We start from the raw sequence: 25,445 nt of genomic DNA on the forward strand, positions 1-25,445 counted from the left end.
ACACAAAAACCCACAAATTAACACATATTATAAAATTCCTAAATCTAACAGAATTCGTTAACTAATAAATTAAAACATACCTTTTGTGTGTGGACAAAAGCTTCAATAACACGTGCTATGAAATATTTCTTTATTAAAATGTATTTTATTTTGTGTTCATGTGAGACAAAAAGCAAGAACTGAAAAAACACCTGTTGTGTTAATCTGACAGTGTTTCAGTCACACTTTCCCAAATGTATGCAGATGTTCATTTACATTTTAATGAAATGATCATTGTGTCTCACAGTAGGATCGTTTATAACATTTATGCTAATCCTCTAATCGGCTGTTTAACTTTCTAATTTTTATTCACAAAAGTAACAATCAAAATGATCGAATAATGATTTAAAAAAACCCTTAACTATAGTCATACCGACAAAAACCGCTAGATGGCACCAAATCTTTGAATTTTGAAAATGGACCTGGGATATGAGCTCACAGAATCTCAGTTCTCCAACACCTTAACCATTTGGCTACCATGTCCCTGATATGTATATATGACAGATCAGTTATGTACATAAAGTGTGAGAAGTGCATGGTAGTGCAAAAACAGTATTGTGAAATATTTTGCTTTTGTACAATACACAACAGCAGTAGTCTGTGTAACATATACAGTACTGATGATGTGATGACTGACAGTTCTGATAATGTAGTACTTATGCTATGAAACAGGGAATATAATTATGGTGAGTTGTTAATCAGGGTGATTGCCTGGGGAAAGAAATTGTTCCTGTGTCTGGCAGTTTTTGTCATTTATTATTGTTATTATATTATTTATATAATTTATTATTGTTGTCCACTTAATTCAATGTAATATGCAGCCAATGATCCTTGTAACTCTTCATAAAAACAAATCTACATTATCTAAATAAAATATACAAATGAACATAATCCAGCTTCTTAAATAGTGTTTGTGTGAATTGTTATTAATTACAGTAATAAGATTCATTTATGTATCAATTCCATATCTTTTTTTCTTTGTCACTTAATAATTTAATCATTTAATTAGCTTCTTTTATTGGTGTACAGTTGATTTGAGTGCCCTTGTGATGGGGTTTTTGTTTTAAATAATAAAAAATGCCATTACAGTTTGTGAGTTTGAAGCCATGTTGACGCTTAATTTACTCCAGCACAGTTTATTGCCGATTAAACCAAGTAAGTCTGAACTATACACCGGGTGTTTTTGTTTTTCCAGGCTATAGTAAAATGCAAATTTATACAAATGTTTAAAGGAATTTGAATTTGCTTGAAATTGTTCATAATTCCAAACATCATAGTTTTACTTTGATTATATTGCTTCATTATCCTGTCCTTTGAAAAAAATAAATAAAAAAATGAATAGCGTTAATGACGAAAGCGAAGGACACATTTAATGTTTTTCTCTGAGTTCAGATTGTAAATGTGTCTGGGTGATCAACTGAGGTCTAAATAATAAGTTAAAGGAGTGGAATTAATTTAAAGTAGTGAATAAAATTAGTCTGTCAAATATTTACCTTCACTACAGATATTTTTAAAACACACACTTAGTAAGCTCTTGACCTTTATGAGAAAATCACATCATTGTTCAAAGTTGTTCTTGAAATCCAACAGTGAACTGACATTTTACCTGGAACACCTAGTAAATTATTCATAGAACTATTTCCACAATTTTATTTATTGTAATAGGTTTATAGTTGGATTAGAGAGGTCTTGTTGTGATGGAGTTTCTTGTGTTAATTCTAAAATTAAGTAAATATAAGAACTATAACTATAATAATGATAGTAGTAATACTACTACTACTACTAATAATAATAATAATAACAACTATAATAATAATAACAATAATAATATGAATAATAGCAACAACATAATTTACTAATCATAATTATAATAATAATAACAATAATAACTATAATAATAATAATAACAATAACAAAAACAACTATAATAATAATAATAATAATAATAATAATAATAATAATAATAATAATAATAATAAGCTCACCTAAATCATCTGGAAACCACGGAATTCATGCTCATTTAAAGTGATTATTGATTATTATTGATTGATTATTCGTGTCACTCTGCACAATATATACTTTTATATTGCACATTTACATGCTGTTCGAATTGATCGACATTAAGAAAAAAACAAAAAAAAAACAGTTTTCGGTGGGTGTGGCTTTGTGACGCGCAGTCTAGGGAGTGTTGGCCCCGCCCCCTACCCGCCCCGCCCCCAGAGTGGTGTTCGCAGTGAGTGTTATTGAGAGACGGAGAAGCGGAGACGCGAGGGAACTAGTTCACTTCTTACCGTATTTATTAAACAGATTCACTCTTTACGGCGCTGCTTGTGAAACTCTCGGTTTATTTCTCACCGGTTACGTGGATTTATGTCGGTTATGTCGGAGTTAAGGGATGCGGCGTGTTGCACGAAAGACAGGAGGCTTTAAATCAGACCGTCCGCTGTTTTTCTCTTCTCCGCGCTCGGTATCGCGATACTCCGGTTCTCATTGTCACATACCGATACCAGGCTGTTTGGCTGGAATTTTCTCTACCGACCGGGAACTTCAGCTACATTTTTGAGGGTTGTTTTTGGAGCAAATGGAAGCTGTTATGGAGAAAGAGTGCAGTGCTCTAGGAGGGCTCTTTCAGGCTATCATTAATGACATGAAGGTAAAAAAAGAATTATTCATACAGGCACACACACACACACACATACAGGCACGCACACACACACATACAGGCACGCACACACACACATACAGGCACGCACACACACACATACAGGCACACACACACACACACACATGCAGGCACACACACACATGCAGGCACGCACACACACACATACAGGCACACACACACACACATACAGGCACACACACACACACACACATGCAGGCACACACACACATGCAGGCACACACACACATGCAGGCACACACACACATGCAGGCACACACACACATGCAGGCACACACACACATGCAGGCACACACACATACAGGCACACACACTCTGTTTCCTAATCTTTCTAATCTGTCTCAGTAATGAAGATTACTTCTGCTTCGATTACTAATGACATGAATCAGACAATGATGTCTATAAATGTTGTAGGTAAATATGTGTATGCACGCTTTTGTGTGTTGGTTTGAATTTGCAGTCATGCACACACTTTTGCATGAAGCTCACACACCTGTGTAAAGTTAAGGTGGGATGTGGTAGCCTAGTGGTTAAGGTGCTGGACGACCAATTGAAAGGTTGCAAGTTCAATTCCCAGGTCTACAAGGCTGCCACTGCTGGGCCCCTGAGCAAGGCCCTTAACTCTTAATTGCTTAGTTGTATAACATGAGATGAAAATGTAAGTTGCTCTGGATAAGGGGTGTCTTCTAAATGATGTAAACTTTAAAAGTAAACCTGCTGGATCCTGGAGACCGAGCATTAAAAAAACTTCCTAAACTTTAATATGACTAATATAACATGCGTTAAGGGCGATGCTCAGAGTAAAATAATTAGTTTTTTTTTTTTGACATTTTATATTGTATGGAGTTGTTCATGTCTTCACAGTTGGGATCTTAAAGTCTCTGTGTACACGTGTACTAATGTAAATATATAAGAATGTTCTACAGCTGTTAGCTTACAGCTTTTTGAGTTTTGGGTTATGAGTCAGAATTAGCTGGAACAAAGTGATGCTGATAAGATCTCTGTTTGTCAGGAAACAAATAATATAGTTCAATAGTTTGTTGTTATTAAACCTTCTTTCTGTTTGAATGCTCTTAAGAGCTCTGGATAAGTGTGATTGCCCAGGACTCGTGAAATCATGGACTCCTGGGAATCCATAAACTAGGATGGGAAGTTGAAGGCTCCCTGGATTCTGTAAGCTATGGAGTCTCTGGATTCTGTTAATTAGGGGCTCCTTGACCTCTTGAAGTCAGGTCCTCCACGGACTCCGTACATTGGGGCCTCCGTGGACTCCGTACGTCGGGCCTCCATGGTGTCTGTATGTCTGGACATTTGTGGTCTCCGTAAGTCAAGGGCATATGTGAGTCTTTAAAGTGGAGTCTTTAAAGTGAAGACTCCAGAGGAGACTCTCTAAACCAAAGATTTTAATGTCTCTGTTAGCTGATAGTTTCACTAGATATATTTCAATTCAGATAACCAAGGACCGTATGCCATAAATCAGGAGCCCCTGGATGTTGGTAAGTTGGGGACCCATGACCCAGTATATCTGCCCACTGTCTGATGTGTCCTGACAGTGTCAATATAGGCTAGTTAGTTTTTGCTAGCTCTTTACATTACCTGTAGTTACCACATACTAGATCCAGCTAGCATTGTTAAGCTAACACAGTACAATAATGTAGTACAGTGCAAATATCTGAGGATCAGTCAGTCATGGTTTAGAGTCGGTACCTGGACTTCATTCATACAAGTTAATTCAGATGTAAAAAAAAATTGGACCAGTGTCTCATCGAGCTCCTCCGTTGTTGCTGTTGATATATTTTACCCTCACGTAGGGGTCGACTTTCAGGGCCCCTAAAATATTTATTGGCTTTTACAAAGTGTCCAAGTTATGCTTTCACAAAGACCAAAGGACTGATGTAGGATCAGATGTCTTATTGTCTTTTTTGCTCTGTCCTAATTTGTGCTAATTTGCTGTAATGCGGTGATGATGATCTGATCACTAAAGATGAGTTCGGAGTGTTAAAGGGTGTGATGTGGCCGAGGTACGACTTCGGCAAAGTGTTTTGATTAGCGGTAATATTTCTTGAGTTTGCGTTCGATTAGCTAGCACAGCTGAAGTTGTAAATTACTAGCTAGCATGAAGGTGTGACCCTCTAGTTCTCCTTCTGTCTTGTACTGTAGATATTTCTCTGTCTGGTGTTGAACAGTTAGACATTGCACAAGTGGCACATTCCTGAAGGCTCTGACTGGAGTGGTGATCAGTCAGCCATCCTGTCAGCGCAGCTCCTAAACAAAACATCAGTCCTGCTTGTGTGTGAACGGGGTTTGCGTGTGGATGGTTTGTTTTTGAGCTTAATTCCTGGGCGACGCCTCGAGTACTTAATGAAACTTTATCTCTCCGTGAAACTTTATTCCCTCAACATAGTCATTGTGTAAAATACAAGCAACAGGTCAAGCCTCGGTTGGTTCTTGTATGCTTGTATCCTCCAGACCTCCAGTCTGAGTAAGAAGCGTTTGATTGGCGTAACATTAGACAGCTCCAAGCTAGTGTGGCATTGTGTGTCATGGAAGCTCTGATGCTGTGAGGGAATGTCACTAGAGGTATCTGTTAGGAAGGTTGAGAGTGTAGTGCAGTGTACTGTACATACAGCATCTGACTGAACTGGGTGTGTGTTTGTGTTTCCACAGAGCAGTTATCCCGTCTGGGAAGACTTCATCAGTAAAGCAGGAAAACTACAGTCTCAGCTGAGGTAAGAACATTTAACCTTATCATCATCATCCTCATCCTCACTCTCTAACTCCACAGTTAGAAAATCTTAAATTGGTCTGAAATTTTGTTTCCACAAAAAAAACAAAACACAGGACCCAGAAATATAAACTTCTCACCGCCACGAGCGAACCCTCATTAACACCTTAAGGCTCTGAGCTTCCTGTTGATTTCCTCAGAGTTTAATGGGAATGCTTGAAACTGGAATTTGATGCTAATTTTGGAAAATCCACACGGAGGAATCTGAGTTTGAGTTTGAGTCTGAAGCCTGGCCTAGTCGCGGTGTTATTTGTGTAGAATATCAGAGTCATGGTAAAGCACTGTTCCAGGATCTGGCCTTAATAGAGAGATCTAATTCAGTTCTTGGTGATTTCTTTCTGTTTTATAAGGTACGTTGTGTCTCAGATCCTCGCGCCGTTAAAGCGTGCGCTGATGGTTAATCCGTCTTCCAGGCCCCGGCCGCATTCCTGCGGTGTTTAGAGATCTGTCTAATGCGTGCTCCGTTTTACTCCCAGCAGCTTGTCGTCTTGCATCATTCCCGTAGTTTGCACAGGGAGGAGAAATTCCACACGGTTAAACGCAAATTTCCAGATAAACGCCTCTGTTTAATCAGCATGAATCATGTGACAAAATTAACTTAACACCACATCCCAATACCAGACCAAGTTCAACTAGTAACTCTGTAGAAGTTTTCTTTTATTTTACTACAGTTACAATGAACGTGGTTGAAAGCTACCTAGTAGTTCGTCCCTGTGAACAAGCGGTTGCTATAGAAACGATAAGGTATCGGAGTGAGTGAACACGCGAAGATGATGATGAGCTTCAGTGATGAGTTTTATTGGAGCTCTCTGTAACCTGCCCAATGTCTCATCATCACAGATCTTCTACAGGTGTGTAGTGAAAGCCGGCGGTTTCAGTATCATGATGTATCAGAGTAAACACACAGGTTTATTCTTTCTTTATCTGTCACATTACTCTATGTGTGTGTGTGTGTGTGTGTGTGTGTGTGTGTGTGTGTGTGTGTGTAATTGTAGAGGAACATTCCGAATCTTACGTAGAAGCGTCGTATATGTTTGTTTATCTAAATAAAAAGCCAACCTTGACAGCGAGCTCAAGTGACAGCGGAACGTTTCATTCAGAGCCAGAACTGGAACAGAAATAGAAATCAGCCCACGTCAGTGAAGAGTGAAGGCTAAAGAACCCTGGAGAACCAGTTGGGCGTGGCTTTACATGTTAGTTTGTTTGTTTTGGCCCATGAGAAACTCTAAAGCTCTCTCGGCGTTGGGTGAGGATCTGCTGGTTTCTCTCTTTTCTGCAGTCCTCTTTCTTTGCATCAGCCTGCAGAGGCTTTATCTGGAACTCTTGTTTAAGGTTCTCCAGCAGTCCAGCAGCTGGCAGGATCTCAGTGTTCAGGGTTGATGGCTGAGGGTTCGGGATATCTATTAAACACACATAAAACTGCAGCATTAAAGATCTCCATCGAGTTCCTGAACCCCGGCCAGATGCCTGCATGCACGTGTGCATTGGAGATAAAGCTGTGAAATCAGAGAGGAACTGAACTCTCTGTGTGTGTGTGTGTGTGTGTGTGTGTGTGTGTGTGTGTGTGTGTGTGTGTGTGTGTTCCAGGACGACGGTGATGGCTGTGGCCGCTTTCCTGGACGCCTTTCAGAAAGTAGCTGACTTGGCCACCGGGACACGAGGTACAGTAAATGATTGAAATGGTAGAAGATTCTGACCTGTGTGTGTTTGTGTGTGTGTGTGTGTGTGTGTGTGTGTGTGTGTGTGTGTGTGTGTGTGTGTGTGTGTGTGTGTGTGTTAGATTATTAGCAACCTAGAAGTGTACACACATCCATCAGTAGCTGCTAAAGTAGAGAGGAAACTTGTACTGAGGTGAACTTCAAGGCCTCAGTACCTCCTCGGTTCCGCAGGGAACCTGTTTTAATGTCTGCCACACACACACACATATAAACACACACACACATACACATATAAACACACACATTTAATGTAGAAGGAAGCCATATTACACCCACGCTGCCCTAGTGCATTATTACTGTAAGTGCTTTTTACCACACAGAAACGCCCAGTTCACTATGCCTGGAGGACACACACACACACACACACACACACACACACACACACACACACACACACACACACACACACATACATACACAGACACACACACTCACACTTTTATGTGGCGGATTCCCAGAGCCCTTTGCATTAATGAAAAGAGGGAAAGAGGGTGAGTGTCTACATTTATAGATTTCAGTCCATTTTAGTGCTTTATGATGTGAAGCAGCAATCCCAACTCTCTCTCTCTCTCTCTCTCTCTCTCTCTCTCTCTCTCTCTCTCTCTCTCTCTCTCTCTCTCTCTCGCTTGTTAATAAATTTATAACGTTATCATGCGATCTTAGTGTTCACATCAATGCTGTAATGAAATCTGTGTGACTCTAAACATCACAGTCTTTATACATACAAATTGTGTGTGTGTGAGTGTGTGTGAGTGTGTGTGTGTGTGTGTGTGTGTGTGTGTGAGTGTGTGTGTGTGAGTGTGTGTGTGTGAGTGTGTGTGTGTGAGTGTGTGTGTGTGAGTGTGTGTGTGTGAGTGTGTTTGTGAGTTTGTGAGTGTGTGAGTGTGTTTGTGAGTTTGTGAGTGTGTGAGTGTGTTTGTGCGTGCAAGTGTGTGGGCATGTGTGTGTGTTTATGCGTGCGAGAGTGTGTGCATGCATGTGTGTGTGTCCTTGAGCTTTGTATCTCTAATACTGATATACTCATGTTTGAGCACGCAGCCTGCTGTTCTGTTAAACAGTAAATACACATTATAAATGTCAGAAACACAAAAAAGAATTTCCAGACTGTACAGGAAGCTGTCAGTTCTTTTTCTTCTTCATTTCTCTTTAATACATTTTCTGAAGGCTGGAGCATGTGAACTGAGGCCACGTTATTTTCTCTCTCGGGTTATATCTTCCTCTCTGGAGCGAGCGAGAGAGCGGTGTGATGTGAGGGACTCATCCAGAAGCTGTTGTCCTGGATAAACACTCAAGTCTTTGTGAAGCCTGGAGGTCTCAGGTCATAAAGTGGTGATGAAGAGGATGAGGCAATGGTGTTGGATCAGACTAAACATCAGACCTGCATAAGCCTAGTGGAGCTCAGTGTGTCTGAAGTGTCTGTGGTGTGACTGATCATCCACACAGCATGTATGAAGCATAATAACAGGCTTATGATGGAGCTTCCTGAGTCCTCAGCCTCTGGACCAGTACACAGACGGAAACGGGACTGAGCCACACTGACCCACGAGAACGGTTCTGCTGGTAAGGACGCTGCTGGAAGTTCCTATGCGCTTTGATTTAAAAAGTCCGGACCATGAGGTTTTGGCCGTGGACGAGGGCACGAGGAGTAACGAGACGGAACCACAGCGTCCTGAGTTTCAGAGAGCGAGCGGAAAGAATCCAAGCGACACCACAGTTATGCAGCTGAAGTAAACTTTCCAGCTACAAAACCTGGATGGAAACACCATCATCTCTGATACACTAGGAAAGGCCAGAGTGTGAGACTCGACTCAAACAGAAACACTGAGATAAACAGCCAACGAATAATAATAATAATAATAATAATAATAATAATAAACAGCAGCCTAGTGGGCGGGGCCAGTTCTGATTACGTCGTCTGCTTGTAGTTCTCGGTGTTCAGTGCAGTTTGGTGTCTTCCTGGATCACCTTACACTTGTTTTTTCCTTAATGTCCTGAATATTCTTTTATACACGCAGAGGGAACTAATCCCAGATTAAATCTCTCGCCCGCCGGGGCTTGGTGTGTTCCAGCACCTCCTCTGTGTCCTCTGGATGACCTCGTAACGCTGGTCTGAACAGCTCCAGGGCTCCAGGTAAAGGATCATAACACAGAAGTAAGGTGAAGTACAGAGAGAACCACCGAGCGTCCTGAAGAGCTGAGACGTAGGACTTCAGTCTCTGAGATAAAGAAGGGCCACGTTGGCAGCACGTCTACCTTTTTAATTATTTTTACGTCTCTCATCTGAGTCCAAGTTTTCTCCTCTCTTGTGTAAACGGATATGAGAGCTCCAGCCAAGAGTGAGTCCTTCTCGAGCTCGGACACGTTCAGGGACGCCCGCGGCTCTGCACAAACCTGTTGGTTATTTCGGAGAGTGTGATTCATCTGTTTTTCTCATAGGTCTGTTAAGGAAAATTACAAACATTAAGAGCATCACGATCAGGGCAGGAATTTAATCCTGAGTATTATCTAACCAGCATTACTTTCCTAGACTCCACCCACAGCTGAGCAGGATCGAGGCGAAAAAATGAGCTAGGTTTGTGTCTGTATTTGGATTCTGATTGGTCAGAAGAGGTTGATTGTCACACGGGTCCATAGAAACACCCTTACATTATGGTTTCTATAGCAACAGCTCATTGACACGGGGACGGTGTTATTTGATGATTTGTGGAAGGAGTCTCCAGTGCCAGAGTGCTGTTTCTGTGACATATTGACAGTTGTATAATTATCTTGCATAATATCGGGCTGTTATTGTGTAAGGAGATGAAGTTTACGTGGGATTTGCTCCTGCACTGTTGTTATTGTCGTCAATGCTTTGTCGTCTTTGTGCCGCTTATCCCCAGTAATCCCAAACCAGCAGCTTTCACCTCGCCGAAGCTTTACACGTAGCTAACTCACTCGTAAATCCGCTACACGACTCGCTTTCTGTCCAGTAGAAAAGTGTGTCCATGTTTCTGACAGGAAGTGAGCGGTACATGTAGGGGTTCCTGTTTGTTTAAGAGCGAGTCAGACAGAACACCGCTGGACTTTGACTCGTCCGCTACGGACTACGTGATTTTTTGCACGCTGCAGTTTTTCCAGCTGATTTTGAAAGTAAACAATGTTGAAGGTGTAACGAGTCACCTGCAACGATCACTAGCACAATAACGTTCAGCCACAGCGTTGGGTTTGTTTTGGGACACCGCAGGATTGCTCTCATTCATTTAACACTCTGGAGATGTTCTAATCTCCTCTTAAAAGCTTTAGTGTGCACTTCATGACGATAAGTGTTGTGTGTGCGGACCTCATTTCAGATACTTTATAATCTCATCGCAGCTCCACAGGTCCATTTAATAAAAGCTCAAATCAACTGAATTGAAATAACAGAATTAGACTTCTAGAGGAATCTCGTTATTACTGCATTTCCTCCCCCTAATATTATGAAATATTTCTGATCTCAGAAGCCGTGAAGTTCATGGTGTTCATGTAAACAACTGTGTGTGTGTGTGTGTGTGTGTGTGTGCGCTGTTGTGTGTGTGAATGGATAATTCACTTCCAGCTCTGTTTAAGGTCAGAGTCCAAACACGGCTCCAGTTTGTCGTCTCAGTAAGAATAAAAGAAGAAGGTGTTTCTTCTGCTGCTTTATGATTCAGAAGTTCAGTGGTTTCCACTGGAGCAGCAGAACTCTGCAGAAACCCCTCTGAATTCTGTTCCACTTTTTACCAAGGCCATAAATCTGCCAGCAGGGGCTTCACCACACCAGCATGTCAGTAATGTTACAGTTACAAAGTGATAAATGATGAAACACTCCGATATTCTGGGGATCTTTCCGTCTTTCAAAACGAAGCAGATTCAAGCCGAAACACGCCGTTCACGTGTTTGTGAACATGCGTAGAGCTCTGACAGTGTCAATACAGACCTGTCTTGATTGGGAGTAGATTAACAGGAGAATCCTGAGCTCCTGATCTCACCAGTTCAAGTAGATTCCAAGTGAAGTTCTTAAAGATTTGTGTTTTTTTCTCTCCGTTTCTGTGTTTGAATATCTCTTTATTCATAAATCACATAGATGGTGTTTTTATATTGTTGTTTTGTTTTTTTAAGAGTCTATGATCTGATGGTTGTTTGATTTCGCGTAACTAAGTGTCTGTCTGACCGTCTGTCTGACGTCTGAGTCGTGGGATCATCTCTGTGGCGTTTTTCTCCCGCTGCACTTCCACAGCACACAGAGTTTAGTTTGTTCTCTCAGGCTGTGCCTCGTGTTCAACACGTCTCCTGTCGCTTCAGGGAGGAGGGAAGCTGGGAACAGGAGCAGGTTTGTCTCTGCTTCACCCAGAGGGAGGCTCACGTGGCCCGTCCCTACCTGTGCTCCTCCATCTGCCGTGGGAAGGCGCCGTGCCGAGGCCTTTGACAAACCCCCAGCAGCAGTGACGTGAGAACTGTTCTGAGATCAGACTGGCTCGGTGTTTACACTCCCTCTCCACACAGATCTGACGTCTGCTTTATCTGGTGTCTCGTACTAGAAGCTTAGAACAAGAATAAATCTGACAGTCCGGATTCTATTTCTAGGAATGGTTTACTATTTTTAAGCTTTTATTTTTGTTCTGTTGGCAGATCAGTTTCTGCGAATTAACCCTTTGTGTTGTGTGTTACACCTACACACTACATACAATACACACTACTCAATACACACACACTACACAACACATACACTATACAATACACAAACTGCACACTATACAGTACACACACACTAATCAATACACGCATTACACACTATACAATAAACACACAACATATTACACACACTAAACAAACTACACAATTCCCACCACACACTACACGATACACAAACACTACACAACACAGACACTCCACTACACACAATACACAGGCTACACAATACACACACTTTGTGACTTTCAAGACTCCTGATTTCTTACTCGAGTCCGTTTCTGTTAGCGGCAGAATTTCTGTTAGAACAGCAGGTATTTCCTGTAGCTGACTCGAGTCACTGTCGGTGTGTCCGAGCCTCTAATCAGCTCAGTAAACGAGTACAGAGGTGCGCTGGGCTTCCGCTAGTTCAGACTCTTACACTAACACTGTTATCTTGTGTTTGTCGACTTGTTGAGTAATAACACTCCTAGTTTCTCTTGCTCTTTAAAACAAAACTTTTAGCATAGTTCGGAAAAAAATATACAACTTTGTGACCTAAACTGGAAACTGAATTACTTAAAAAAAACTTTGGACCCATTTTCAGTTACTTGACGTACACGCTCTTTGGAAGTAAACTCCTTCTCTCTCTCTCTCTCTCTCTCTCTCTCTCTCTTATTTAACCGTGACTCCCTCCAGAATGTTTTCTTTAATCGGAAACGAAACTTGATTTGTTTTTTTTTTCTCGAGCAGAACTTCAGTTACGCCACTACTGATAAATGTTACCATATCAACCAGTAGTAGAAACATCTACTGATGACTACATACAATAAAATCTATGAAACGCAGCGCAAGAACCGTAGAGAACAGATACTAGTTGCGTCATAGACAGAGAGAGAAAGAGGGAGTGCTGGCTGCTGGGAAGTACTCAGTTAGGAATAAATGAAGGAGAAAATGGAGGAAATCTTGACGAGCTGTTCTTAAATCTTGGTTAAACACAGTCACGAGGATGAAAAGACGTGGACATTTCTTAAAGCACGCTGAATATCACGCTTTAGACTCTAAGCAGCTGCTGGCACTCGCCCACTAATGCAGGTGAGTCAAGCAGAAAGCATGAGTCAACGTTCCTGAAAGTCCAAACACAGCGTAAACCCTGACAGCAGATCTGCGCTGAAACCATTCTGCTTTCATAATGTGTGACGCACAAGCTGCTGAATCACAGATAACCATCTGAAGAAGCGTGATGTACAGACAGGATCTTCTCAGCCCACAGACTGGCTGTGAAACACTACTGCTACTGCGCTAACTCAAGACCCACAGTATTATATCTGCTGAAGTCTTTTTCCAGGCCAGAATGTAACACAGATCTCTTAATCTGGCTCTGACTGACCTACATTCCAGATTTTATCAGCGTGTTGACTTTATCTCCACATCTTCACAGCGGAAGTGCTGTCAAAGACTGATTATCTCTCTCTCTCTCTCTCACACACACACACACACACACACACACACACAGAGGTATAGTATTAAATGGAGTAGTATAGACAGTTAGAAGGTGAAGCAGTTCTACAGGAGGATTATGAAGGGATTATAATGTCTGTTATCTAAAGTGTTCAATCTGCAGTTCGTGAATCGTCGCCTTTCAGCACTTATCCGCTCTGTGAGAACGTCTTGCTAACAGACGAGGACACATCGTGCTCTCTTCCTTGCTGTTTACAAAATTGAGAAATGGATAAACGAGTGATTCCCCCCCCCCCCCCCCCCCCCCCCCGTCTCCAGGGGTTTTATTCGTTCTAAACACTTCTCTGTGAAATTCTAAAGTCAAGAACTTCCAAAAATCCCCTCAGGGTTCTCAGCTTTAGCTCTTGGACCGAATTTTGATTTTAAAAATCCAGATCCTTCTTAAATAGATAAACGTAATGACACATTTTTGTTCACATGAATTGAGCAATCGTGAAGAAGTACATGCTTCACGCAGCCTACGGGAAGAAAAGCAAATAAAAGTGACTAATGCGGTGGTTAGAGAGACGCAGGCTGCACGTTTCATCTGAAATAATCATTCAATTTAAAAAAAAGTAGTGCGGTGTAACTGAGCTCTCCACTCCGGTGGCCCGGCCCAACTCCACCCAGAACTGTGGATCAGCACCTGTGTCGGTGGTGTCGAGCGGCGCTCCAACTGCCTCTGCTGCACGCTGTGGTCTGAACGAGAGGCTAATTAAAGAGCTGATATGTGGGTCACCTCAGCGCCACACGACACGGCCTTCGCTCTGTCATCACGCCAACTTCATCAGTCACATTCACATTCTGTGCATTTCTCTGTGTGTGTTTCAGGCCACTTGTGACCAGTTAAATTAGCATTTAGGTCAGCGTCACATAGCAGTTAGCTGAGGGCTGTCTAGCAGGACATCTGTGACAGGAAATATTTGTGCCACATAAATCAAAACTCCAACCGCAGCATCTCGGTTCTTTAATTTCAAAACTCTGAGCTGCGATAAGACGAGATGCAGTGATTTAAAAAGCATAGAGAACTTTTAGATGGAGAAATAAAAGCAAGCAAAAACAACAGACACGGAGACATCCAGATTTGGAGAAAAAGAGAGACAGGCACACGGCTAGACGTAGACCGCCAGCTGAAGGGACACGTGCATAGACGGAGAAAAAATAGCCAGACTTCATATCTTAGTGATCAGTTTCTTCTCCTTGAGGTTGTTCCTCACTGTGCTACTCGTTAGAGGTCCACGTGACACCAAATGCCATTAAAGTCACTCAGCTTTGTACACCTGGTCACAGTGCAGTGAAGGAGGACGAGGCGATTTTAACCTTCAATCAGAATCTAAATCTCCAGCCAGTTTCTGCACAGCTGGAATCGTGAGGCGGTAATCAGCACTGCCCTGCCTCTCTGCCTCTAATTAGCCACCTAATAGCTGCTGTACTGAAGTACTAGGTTGTTATCTGGGGGGGTTTTGGTTTCTGGGAAATTGGGAACATCTGTGCAGCTGAACTCAAGGCAGTAGACACAGAAATCTGAATGCACTACCGAGAATTGATTTAGATTTCATCATCGCTAACACGTTTCATTTAGTTCATGTTTATTATCCAGCTGAGGAAAACTTATTATTGACTGAACCTGCAAGAGTGAGGAATTGTATATTTAAAGAGCGACAGACATCTAAAGCGCTCAGGGATCAGAGTGTTCGGCTGGTACACAGCCCTTTCGGGTCATTTTGCCCTCCACTGTGTAATGAGGCGTGTGGAGGAAGTGCTCCGATAAGGCATACAGTGTTTTCTTTTGTCCTTGAGATAACATCATTTAGACTGTAAGGGCTACACCAGCGCTATTAATGATCCTGCTTTGGCTACGTGGCACAATTTGGAACACTTTTATCGTTTTCACGGTCATAATCTCGGAAGAACTCGGCCACAATGCCATAAACAAGCAAGATAAGAGAGGGGACTAATCGGTCTGTGGAGAAAATAAAAAACATTTGTACTCTATTGTACTGTATTGTACTTTATATTATACTGTAGAACAGTTAAAGGAAAAAAAAACATTTGTGTATTAGAACTAATAAGGAATTAGTTCAGGAGTATTTATAGAGTAAAATAATTTCCAGAAACATTGTGTAAATCATTTGGTCTAATTTCTCACCAAATTTGAAAAGCTTTAAACAGAAAATTATGAATAATTAATTCTGAATTTATGTTTAACAGAACAGCAGTTAATGGAAAGCTCCAGGAATTCTCCAAATATTTATAGAAATTTGCTTAAAATATTTACTATATAAAAAAACATTTGGGATCAGAGCCTGAATTTGAAAAAAGTCCTGTAAGCCCATTGACGATCAAGTGTGTAACATCCCCTTTGATTAACGTTACAATGGACAACTCAGTCAAGAGTCCTGCTTGTCTCTATACTTTCTCAGGCCTTAATATTAAACACCAGTTGATCATCACACCTGCAGCGGTCTTCAGCCGGTGTGTGCACTTAAACACAATTATCATCACGATTACCTTAGAACCTGCAGAACAAACACCTGCTTTTCAAACTTCCCAACACCAGCATTGACCCCTGAGGCATTCCCAACAATTTCAGCATTCCGTAAGAGCTGGAACAAAAGGCTTTAGCAAGATTGTTCATGATTATAACAACATGTCCCTGTGAGCCGTGAGGTTTGCATGCGTTCGTGTTAGTAATGTAAATGTAAATGCTGACAAAGTGAGTTGTTTCACGAAGAAAGCACTTGAGGATATGATGTTATGGGAAAGTAATCTTTGGGATTTTAACATTGTTAATATCTTCAGCATTTTTCTAACGTTTAAGACTCAAAGCTTAAAGCGATTAAAAGCAACAGATTTGTAATATATTTATATCAGTACTACTCTAAGTTTAGAGTGTTTTTTTAAGGGAATTTTAAATATTATTTAAATATTTTTTAACTTCAGACTGGAGATTCGTCCTCTTACAGCCTGATTTACTTTCAGACTTTCTTCTTGTCCTGCATGCACATTACCTGCATGTGTCCATCCTGGTTTTTCAGCCGTCAGCACATTCCTCACATACTTACTGCAGTGTGTGTTCCTGATGACCTAAGCATGCATGGTGTGTTTGGAGCCTGAAAAAACAAGTAGGAATGGTGTTGACTGCTAGACGTAAAAGTTTATTAATAGTTATGGATGGAAGGATGGAGCTGGGCTACTGAAACCCAGTCGAGTGGTAGAGTCCGTGATTCTGATTAATATTTCGGCTTCGAAAGGTTTGTGATGATTAAAGCATGCATCAACCCTCAGCACATTTTGTTCTGCAGCTCACTAGAGCCTCATCCAAAACTTTCCTGCCAAGCGTGAAGAGCAAAGCTGCTGTCACTTCACTCACCACTCGCATCTGAGCTGATTCAATGATGTAACTGTTGACTCTGTTAAACAAGGATGGAACAAGGATTGTTCTCTCTCCTGTGAAGCAGCACGAGCTCCAAATACTTTCCAAAAAATCACATAGGAGAGGCTTTGGCTGGGCATTTCCTCATAGCTAGCAGATGCCATGCTATATGCATCCCAGAGAAAGTGAACAAAGATCCTATATAGTTATTCACGGTATGCGTTCCCTCTCATGCATGCTGTGCCTGAAATATCAGCTCCATATTCATGACCGAAAGGTCAGACTAGAACTTCACATTGGCCGTTATTCATTTCAATGAAAGTGCTTGTTATCTTGATTTAGAGTATTTAAGAGTCCACTTAGAGCGGGAGACAAGAGCAGGCTCTTGGGCAGCGCTTCTGTTCAGAAAGACATTCTTGTTGTGAATGCCTGTCTTTGTGATCGAGCAGAAACATACTAACAGAGGAGCGTCCGCTTGACTGGCCCTGCACTACCTCATCCCCTTTAAATATTCTTTTACCCTTGTGTTGGTGCTGGAGTTGTGATACTGAGATCTCTTTTGGCAGGGTAAAAACGTCACCATGTGTGCTTTAACCTCCCTTTCAAATATCCCTGCAGCATCGACTTGCACAGACATTCACCTCCAACTCTGTTTTACAGAGCAAAGCTCGGCTGAAGCCGCAGAAGGGAAGATGAGGGGTTAGAAGTGGTGGCCTGCCTCTTTTAAAACATGGGTGGTTTTTCCCGGGATTTGTTGATTATTTCTATCCGGATTGTTGTGTTTATTGGTTTTGCACTTGACTAATTAGTAGTTCGGCTGTTTTGTCCATGGTGTAGACTTTAATTAGTCTTTTTGGAGACACACATTGAGGCAAGGAGGTGATGGTATTCACGATAATGCAGGGTGTTTTAGTTTCGAGCGGCCTGTGATTTGCACGGGACCTATTGTAAGCGCTCGCATCAAAGAGGACGAAGGCGTGGATGAGTGCAGACTGAGAGACAGACAGGCTGAGTGGAGAGAAACAGAATAGAGGTGTGGTGCCATGCTAATCACAGAATCCTCCAAGTCAAGCCTATTTATAACAAGCAGACTCGACAAGACCAGGCATTCTGGGAGGGACACAGCAACTGGAGACTAAATTTAACTTAATGGTCGATGGATTTGAGCTCAAAAGTAGCTTTTAAATTAGGATAAATTAGGATAAGGCCGGAGCTGAGCATACAGGGAAGGATGACGTAAGACATTCCCACATCAAAGCATCTTCAGTTGCCTCTCTGGCATCTGGCCAGTTGTGTGCCACTTTTAGTAGTTAAACTGTAGAATGTGAGATTTGTTTCCCAATAGTCCCTGAAAGAGCACGAACAGAGAGGGTGCAAGGTTCATTTCGTGTTCAGAGTCTAGTTTTTTGTCGCCACAGAAACTAGCATGCCCGGTTTCCTGCTAGTGTCATGACTTGGCTTCGATGCCATCACACAACACAAGACACAATTAAAACCAGCCATTTTGTTGACCGCAGAATTTGGTATTTGTTTGATTTCCTTTCAAGAGGAAACAGATCCGTGGTTCACTGACTTGGTGTTGTTGTTTGATATATGAGAAGTTTTGCTGTGTTGTGTCTGCTCATGAAAACCTTTTGACTTGCTGACAGAATTACACCGTGTCGAGCTTTACTGACAGGAAAGAACACACCAGATATTGTAACTTATCCAAAGGTTATTAAGAGTTTGTGTTACTGCTCTCTTGTATTTGGGGCATGCGTATCTCCAGAGTTTCCTGGAATGCTAATAACCTCATTTTAGCTGCAGATGGGTGTGAAAAGTCAACAGGTTGTAAAATGATCTCTTTTATAGTCGCTTGTGTTGTCTGGGCCTGCTTCTTCCAAGATCTTATTTATCGGAAAAAAAAGAAGAAGAAGAAGAAGGTGACGGAGAGAAGTTCTGCATGTTAGCAGCTAGACAAGAAACCAGACTCCAGCGAGACAGCCCCTACTTTCTCCGTCTGGCTCTGGTGTAGATTACAGCCGCTGACATTTTAGCCTAATTTCCACATTTAAAAATCAGAAAGCCTCTTTATTAACTCAGAGCTCAACTGTGGCCTCATTGTCATTTGTTGAAATCGAAAAAGTCACTTGTCACTTATTTTAAGACCCCAGCTTTATTTCCTGCTGCTTTATTCCTACAAGTTTTACACAAACAACATCAGTCATAACTCTATAACCAGGGTGGAGGTAGAAGAACCCCGGCCTGTTAGTGATAGAATGGTGCTCTGTGAGTCTCTCAGGGTTCCACAGTGCTGTGTATTTGGACTAGGAACAAGAGGTAGACTGTCTCTGTGATGGCTCCAAGCAGGAGCTGTTGGTTTAATGGAAAGAAAACTCAAAGTGGTGACCGTGAACAATTGGGGTTCAAAATAAAAATGCTGAAGTGCACTTTCTCCGTCAAACTGGAGTTTCTTTCAGATGTGAAATCAATGGTGAATGAAAGGAGGGGTCCAGAGTGAACAGTTTACAGAACCGCTTCTTGTTACTTGTGTTTATTTTTCCTATACTGTATGGTTTCAAACCCATAAACAGAGAACTTCTTTCATTAGTGTAGTGTAAAAGGATGGTTAGATCAATCACGAGAGAACATTTCAGCTATCCCGTATTTTATATGATATATTTAAGTCATTTCCCAACTGTGTATAATGTAAGGAACGATTTGAGGCACATTATTTTCTAGAAGCAGATATTTGAAATGGTTTAACTGCGCAATCGTAACGCTGTCTAACAGTTAATTAGTTAGTTAATTTGTCACACACTCTTATCTAATTGTATTCAGACAGTTGTGATTACTTTAGAATAATCTTAAATGAAAATCCTGTGCGATCCTAAGTGTCCCATAATCCCGGACCCACCCCAGGTGTGGCAGGCAGTGTGGAGAAAACTGGTGCTGGAAAACCTAAGTACAGTGAGGGGAAACCGACAAAAATATCTGGTATAGTAACAGAATATTTGATGTTCTCTCCAGGTATATTCATTTTTCTCCAGTTATATCGATCAAAACTTACATTTGAACACCGGCAGATTCTGGCACATCAAGACGGATTGTTTGTAACTATCGAAACACTTCTTTTATAGGTGCTGATTAATTAGACGTCAAGGTTTCTGATCGTGATATTGCAACCAGGTCAACATACAGATCATCTCATGTTGATTAATCTAGTACATCATATAACCAAATGTCAGCACACCAAATGACAGAAACGCCCAGAAATGCAAATCACACATCACACAATGGCCTCTTCGCTTTTCGTGCAAAGAGTGTAGTCGTTGTTGGAGGAAGGAGGAGGAGGTGAGGAGGGACTGACGTTTGTTCTTGTAAATGAATGCAAATTACATTTTGGGTTGTTTCCCAGTTTGGCTAAAAATAACTGCAGACTCCTTTCCCTTCACCATGTCCAATTCAGGAAATCCAAGGTGGAAAAGACAGACCTCAGCAGCGTAGGGCACTTTTCAGTTCACAGTTAATACTTAGCTACAGGTTGGAAAAATAGTTCTGACAAGATAGTAACAGCCAGCTGTTCTTTGCTGCCTTGTGGAAGGAGTTAAGGGACGAGGCGAGGTTTCTGATTTCTGCCTCCTTCAGACAGGGATGATGCCTTGCTACAGATGGGGTGGGGGGTAAGCCTGTTTTTAAAATGAACTTCTCCGTCTTTCTCACATTTCTTTTTTGTGTTGTTACAAAAGCAGTTAGTCACATTTGGCTGAGATTAAAAGTCGCTTCCTGCAGGGATGCGTATTCATTCACGCTGAGAGCTTTCAGACCGGGCAAAGGAGCACAAAGAAAGCGTTCGTCAATGTCAGCCACCTCTGTCTGAGAGCGTCTCGTTTCATTCACCCTAATGCATACCAACGGCTGTTTGAATCTTAACCTCATCCTAAACGCTGGTCTGGGAGCACTGTTGACACTGACCATTATATGGGAATACTGGATCAATCCCAAGTACTACCTCACAATCACTACTGTAACTCTCACACAGTTATTAATTACACCAAAACGTTTCACAGGTTTTGGAGTTCCTGAAAATCCAGCCTGCTTTATTGCCTGAATACCTTTTAATGAGGAAAACTTTAAATCATTCTTGTTAAAAGTTTTGACAGGTATTGATAAGTTGGATAAATTCAAAGAATACAAACACATAAAAAATTAAATTTCATTATGAAAATTCATAACAGTGGTTCTCAGCACCAGCTGTAGTGGGGTGCCATTACTTTGTGCTGCTTTTGAGGAGAGCACTCCGATGTTGTCAGCTGATCTGAGGTTGAGACTGACCTGAGGTCAGAGGACTTAAATCTTTCCTTGTTGAAGGAGTTTAAAGACCATAATAACTAGCAGCGATATGTCAATGAGCTACAGCTGTATATCAGACTCGTATGAGTCGACTTTTTTGTTTTGTTTTGTAAAGACTTTGAGGAAATTTTGCCAAACAGGCTTTTTAAGCCTTAGGGGTCATATGAGGTCACAAATGAGGTCATATTTGTGTGTTTCTCACTGAGATCCAACACTAGCAGGGACGTGTGAAGTTGGTTCATCAGCCTTCTCATAGCTTAGTGTGATTGCTTTTGAGTCAGTGCTAACAGCTGGATGTGAAGGGTTAGCATTTTAGCATTTTGACAGGAACTGAAACTTTCCCAGGCATCATGTATGGTAACAATGTAGCTTACTTAGCATTTAGGCTAACAATCTTCATGCGTATAGTTTGGGTTGTAAATATAATGTGATGGACCGCTTTCATCTTTCTAGCAGGTGAGAATCCCTCTCACTTTCTGGTGTGTTTGTTAAAACATAAAAATATATTGTGGAAACTGTAGAAGTGATTATGGCTAAATACATGTAGCTATCAGTAGCCTAACCATTAGTAATAGTATCCACAGAGCTAGATAGTTAGCTTGTTTATGGCTTATCTTGTGGAATATCATGACTTTTGTCAACATTGACATAATTTTATGGATGATTTTAACCTGGAGCCCTGCTGTTAACATACACTTGTAGGAGTTTTCCTCAGTCAGATATTTGAAAGTTCTTTGGCTTGTCCTCTGGAGGAGCGAGGTTGATTTACAACTCAATCAGTTTTTTTATTTCCTTCTCAGGAGGCACCAGGGACATCGGCTCGGCTCTGACCAGGATGTGTATGAGGCACAGGAGCATTGAGGCCAAGCTGAAGCAGTTCTCCACGTAAATATTTACTCCTTTATTTATGGTGTTTGTCTTTTTTTTTTTTTTTTAAGAGAAAAGTGTACATTTGAGGAATGTGTTAATAATTCTTTGAATTTGGAATTGAACTTAAGTGCCTGGAGACAAGTTGGGTTCTTATCCGTCTCTTCCATTTTATTTCCATTGAGAAATTGAAAATCAGAGCCTCACTAGGCCAAAGGTGTCCATCACTTCCCCCAGCAGCACAGTGGAGAAAGAGAGGACGAGGGGAGGGGGCAAAACTTCTGGCACTGGGACCGTTCCACGCCTCACTGGCTCTCTGCTCTAATTTCAGGGGAGACGTTTTCTCCTCAGCCGCGCTGTAAATCATCCGCAGATGAGAGGCTAAATTTAAACTCCTCAGCTGCTGGAAGAGCCCCAGGGAAACAGAGAGGAGTGAATGATTAACTGGAGTCAGAGCAGACAGACCTACTGTGAGGGGACCCAAGCTCCTGAGATACATCTTTAAATGATAGCTGTGTAGGAGAGCTTCCTCTGTCGTGTAGGCCATCAAACAGCTAGCACAAAAGAGCTAGCAGTGAGAGCTCAAATAGTGGAACTGCATGTACACAAACATCTAAATTCGCCTTTCCTTTCTGTCTTTGTACGGTTTTACTTTACTTTTTTTTCCGTATTTTATTGTGGTGTTTTTTTGCTTTCTTTTTTCCTACTTCTGCGTTTCTGTCTTTTTCTCTTCTATTTTTCCTTTTACTTTTGATTTTTCCCTTTACTTTTGTTTTTTTTCCCCCATTTATTCTGCTTTCATTCTTTTCACAATGGTGATGACCCTGTGATAATGCGACAGTAATGGCACTGTAATAAGGTGACTGTGATGATCATGTGATATGGTGGGAGTTTCTCAGTTTGTGTGTTGTGTGTTTTTCAGGACGTTTATCGACTGCCTCATTAACCCTCTTCAGGAGCAGCTGGAGGAGTGGAAGAGAGGCGCAAACATGCTAGATAAGGACCATGCCAAAGGTGTGTGTGTGTGTGTGTGTGTGTGTGTGTGTGTGTGTGTGTGTGTGTGTGTGTGTGTGTGTGTGTGTGTGTGAATTAGGAATAAGCAGAGTTTTGATTTTATTGAGTTACACAGTCATCCCTTCATCCACAGAATATAAAAAAGCCCGGCAGGAGATTAAAAAGAAATCCTCTGACACTCTGAAACTGCAGAAGAAAGCTAAGAAAGGTAAATCACTTCCTGTGTCTGCTCACACACACACACACACACACACACACACACACACACACACACACACACACACACACAAATCAGATTTAAATGCGAGTTGAACATTATGAAAAGTGATTATGTAAATCTGTGCTCATGAGCGATAGTGAGTCGCTTGTGCACTTTACGTTTCTTACGAGAGATATTAAAGAATAACATGAAACATTTTGCTGCTGAGCCTCAGAGACATGGAACAGATGAGTGTGGACCGATGCTGTTGGGGTTCTGACACCATGTGTAAACACATCTGCTGTTATTTTACATACCCATTCCTCTTCCTTCGAACTTTTGTAGCTGCCTAATTTAATCAGCATCATGTCTGTTCAGATCAAAGAAAAACTGATGACCAGAAAATCATCACATTCTGAACTGAACTGGTTTTATCCAGAGCTCACAGTTTATTTAGATCAACTCCAAGCACCATTTTCACTTGGACTGACAAGCCACGCCTCCTTTCTGTGGACTGACAGCTATACAGGCCACGCCTCCTTTTTTGCAGACTGACAGCTAGTGTTAGCATATTTAGCATAGCATTAGCAGAGAAAACTGACACATTGCTCTGCATTTTCTTTCTGCACTGCATCACTGTATTTGCACCTGTTTTGAGCAGCTGATGCAATGGGTAAGTGTGTGTATGTGTGTGTGTGTATGTGTGTGTGTGTATATGTGTATATGTCTGTGTGTGTGTGTGTGTGTGTGTGTGTGTGTGTGTGTGTGTGTGTGTGGTCCACTTTGTCAACCTGGCTGTGTTCCAATTCAGTCTTGTGGTTCAGTGGCTTTTTGGTATTTGTTGCTTTGTGGCTGTTATAGGCAACAAAAGTGTGTGTGTGTGTGTGTGTGTGTGTGTGTGTGTGTGTGTGTGTGTATGACTTGGGTCTAATACATTTTTGTATTACATCAAAATTTTTGTATACATCATAGTTATAATATTATATTATGCTAATGGTAATTATGCTAATCCTGCTCCAGATCTTAATGTAAACAGTGTGTTCTTCTTCTCTGTATTTTGCCCCTGTCTGACCCCTGGGGTCTTTAAAACATGTTCCCCATGGCTGTAAAGAAGCCATATTGAGATTCAGTAGCGTAACAACAGACTGTGATTTTTGCATTTCGCTCTCAAACGCTTCTCTTCGTTGTTCTGTAAACAAGACACACCCTGGTGTCAAAGGTAATATTGTCTTTATATTGTCTTTAGGAAGGCTTCCAGGAGTGTGTGTGTGTGTGTGTGTGTGTGTGTGTGTGTGTGTGTGTGTGTGTGTGTGTGTGTGTGTGTGTGTGTGTTTGGGGGTTGAAATGTTTGGTTTTTGAATTTCATAACTGCATAGTAGTAAACAGGACAAGATTAATCAGCTCAATCAGCATGTGACACATCAGTTACTTCATTTAAAAAAAAGTTTTTATTGAAGCGTGTTGTTGAAATGAACTTTCATTCATTCTGTCTGTCGTCCTGTCTCACTGTCCCTGTCTGCCTCTGTCTCCTTGCCAGTTAGTTAACATTTTTCAATATTATTGTTATTATTTTAATATTGTTTTTATTTTTTATTATTATTATTATTATTATTATTATTATTATTATTGTGTTGATTAAGAGTGCTGGACACAGGTCAGAGCTTATCACTTTTTCCTGACTGTGTGTGGTGTCCTTCAGGGAGAGGGGACATCCAGCCTCAGCTGGACAGCGCCGTCCAGGATGTGACGGATAAATACCTGCTGCTGGAGGAGACGGAGAAGCAGGCGGTGAGAAAGGCACTGATAGAGGAGAGAGCTCGCTACTGCATCTTCGTCTCCATGTTGCGGCCCGTGGTGGTGAGCAGCAGCGACACTCATCATTAGATGAAATCAAGCTACCTGAATAAAAGCGCTCCAGAAGTCCTTCCTTGTTCCTACTTTAACACATCTCTGTGTCTCAGGATGAGGAGATGGCCATGCTGGGGGAGATCGTCCATCTTCAGACCATCGCAGAGGACCTCAAATCTTTGACTATGGACCCCCACAAACTGCCCCCAGCCAGTGAACAGGTCTGTTAATAATGCAAGAGCAACACAATGAACAGATTTCCAGAACAATCTATACAGGCTTAGTAACTAGCATGTCATTTAGTAGTCAAGTTTGAATAAAAAAACAAAAAAAAACAAAACACCTGCATAAAACAAATTTTCGTCTGCATGACAAAACGAGAGATTTTTTTATTTATTTGAAATGAAACTTCTTTTAGC

At 41.4% G+C, this 25,445-nt stretch overlaps 1 protein-coding gene across 14 annotated transcripts in view; it reads left to right on the forward strand.

Moving 5' to 3' along the window:
• Positions 1-2,258: 2,258 nt before the first annotated feature.
• The window catches only part of LOC113647752 (protein MTSS 1-like), a 32,180-nt gene continuing 8,993 nt past the window's right edge, over positions 2,259-25,445 (forward strand). For 5 of the 14 annotated variants that reach the window (XM_047811222.1, XM_047811224.1, XM_047811218.1 and 2 more), the window contains exons 1-8: positions 2,260-2,692; positions 5,390-5,451; positions 7,095-7,168; positions 21,899-21,983; positions 22,888-22,979; positions 23,113-23,187; positions 24,878-25,035; positions 25,140-25,247. In XM_047811222.1, the coding sequence (XP_047667178.1) occupies positions 2,621-2,692; positions 5,390-5,451; positions 7,095-7,168; positions 21,899-21,983; positions 22,888-22,979; positions 23,113-23,187; positions 24,878-25,035; positions 25,140-25,247 (726 nt within the window). In that variant the 5' untranslated portion in view covers positions 2,260-2,620. Of the gene's footprint in view, positions 2,693-5,389; positions 5,452-7,094; positions 7,169-21,373; positions 21,555-21,898; positions 21,984-22,887; positions 22,980-23,112; positions 23,188-23,839; positions 23,852-24,877; positions 25,036-25,139; positions 25,248-25,445 lie in introns of those variants that run through there. The other 9 variants (XM_047811215.1, XM_027154663.2, XM_047811216.1 and 6 more) reach the window with 5 other exon arrangements.

This window comes from Tachysurus fulvidraco, chromosome 3, assembly GCF_022655615.1.
Source record: "Tachysurus fulvidraco isolate hzauxx_2018 chromosome 3, HZAU_PFXX_2.0, whole genome shotgun sequence".
NCBI lineage: Eukaryota > Metazoa > Chordata > Actinopteri > Siluriformes > Bagridae > Tachysurus > Tachysurus fulvidraco.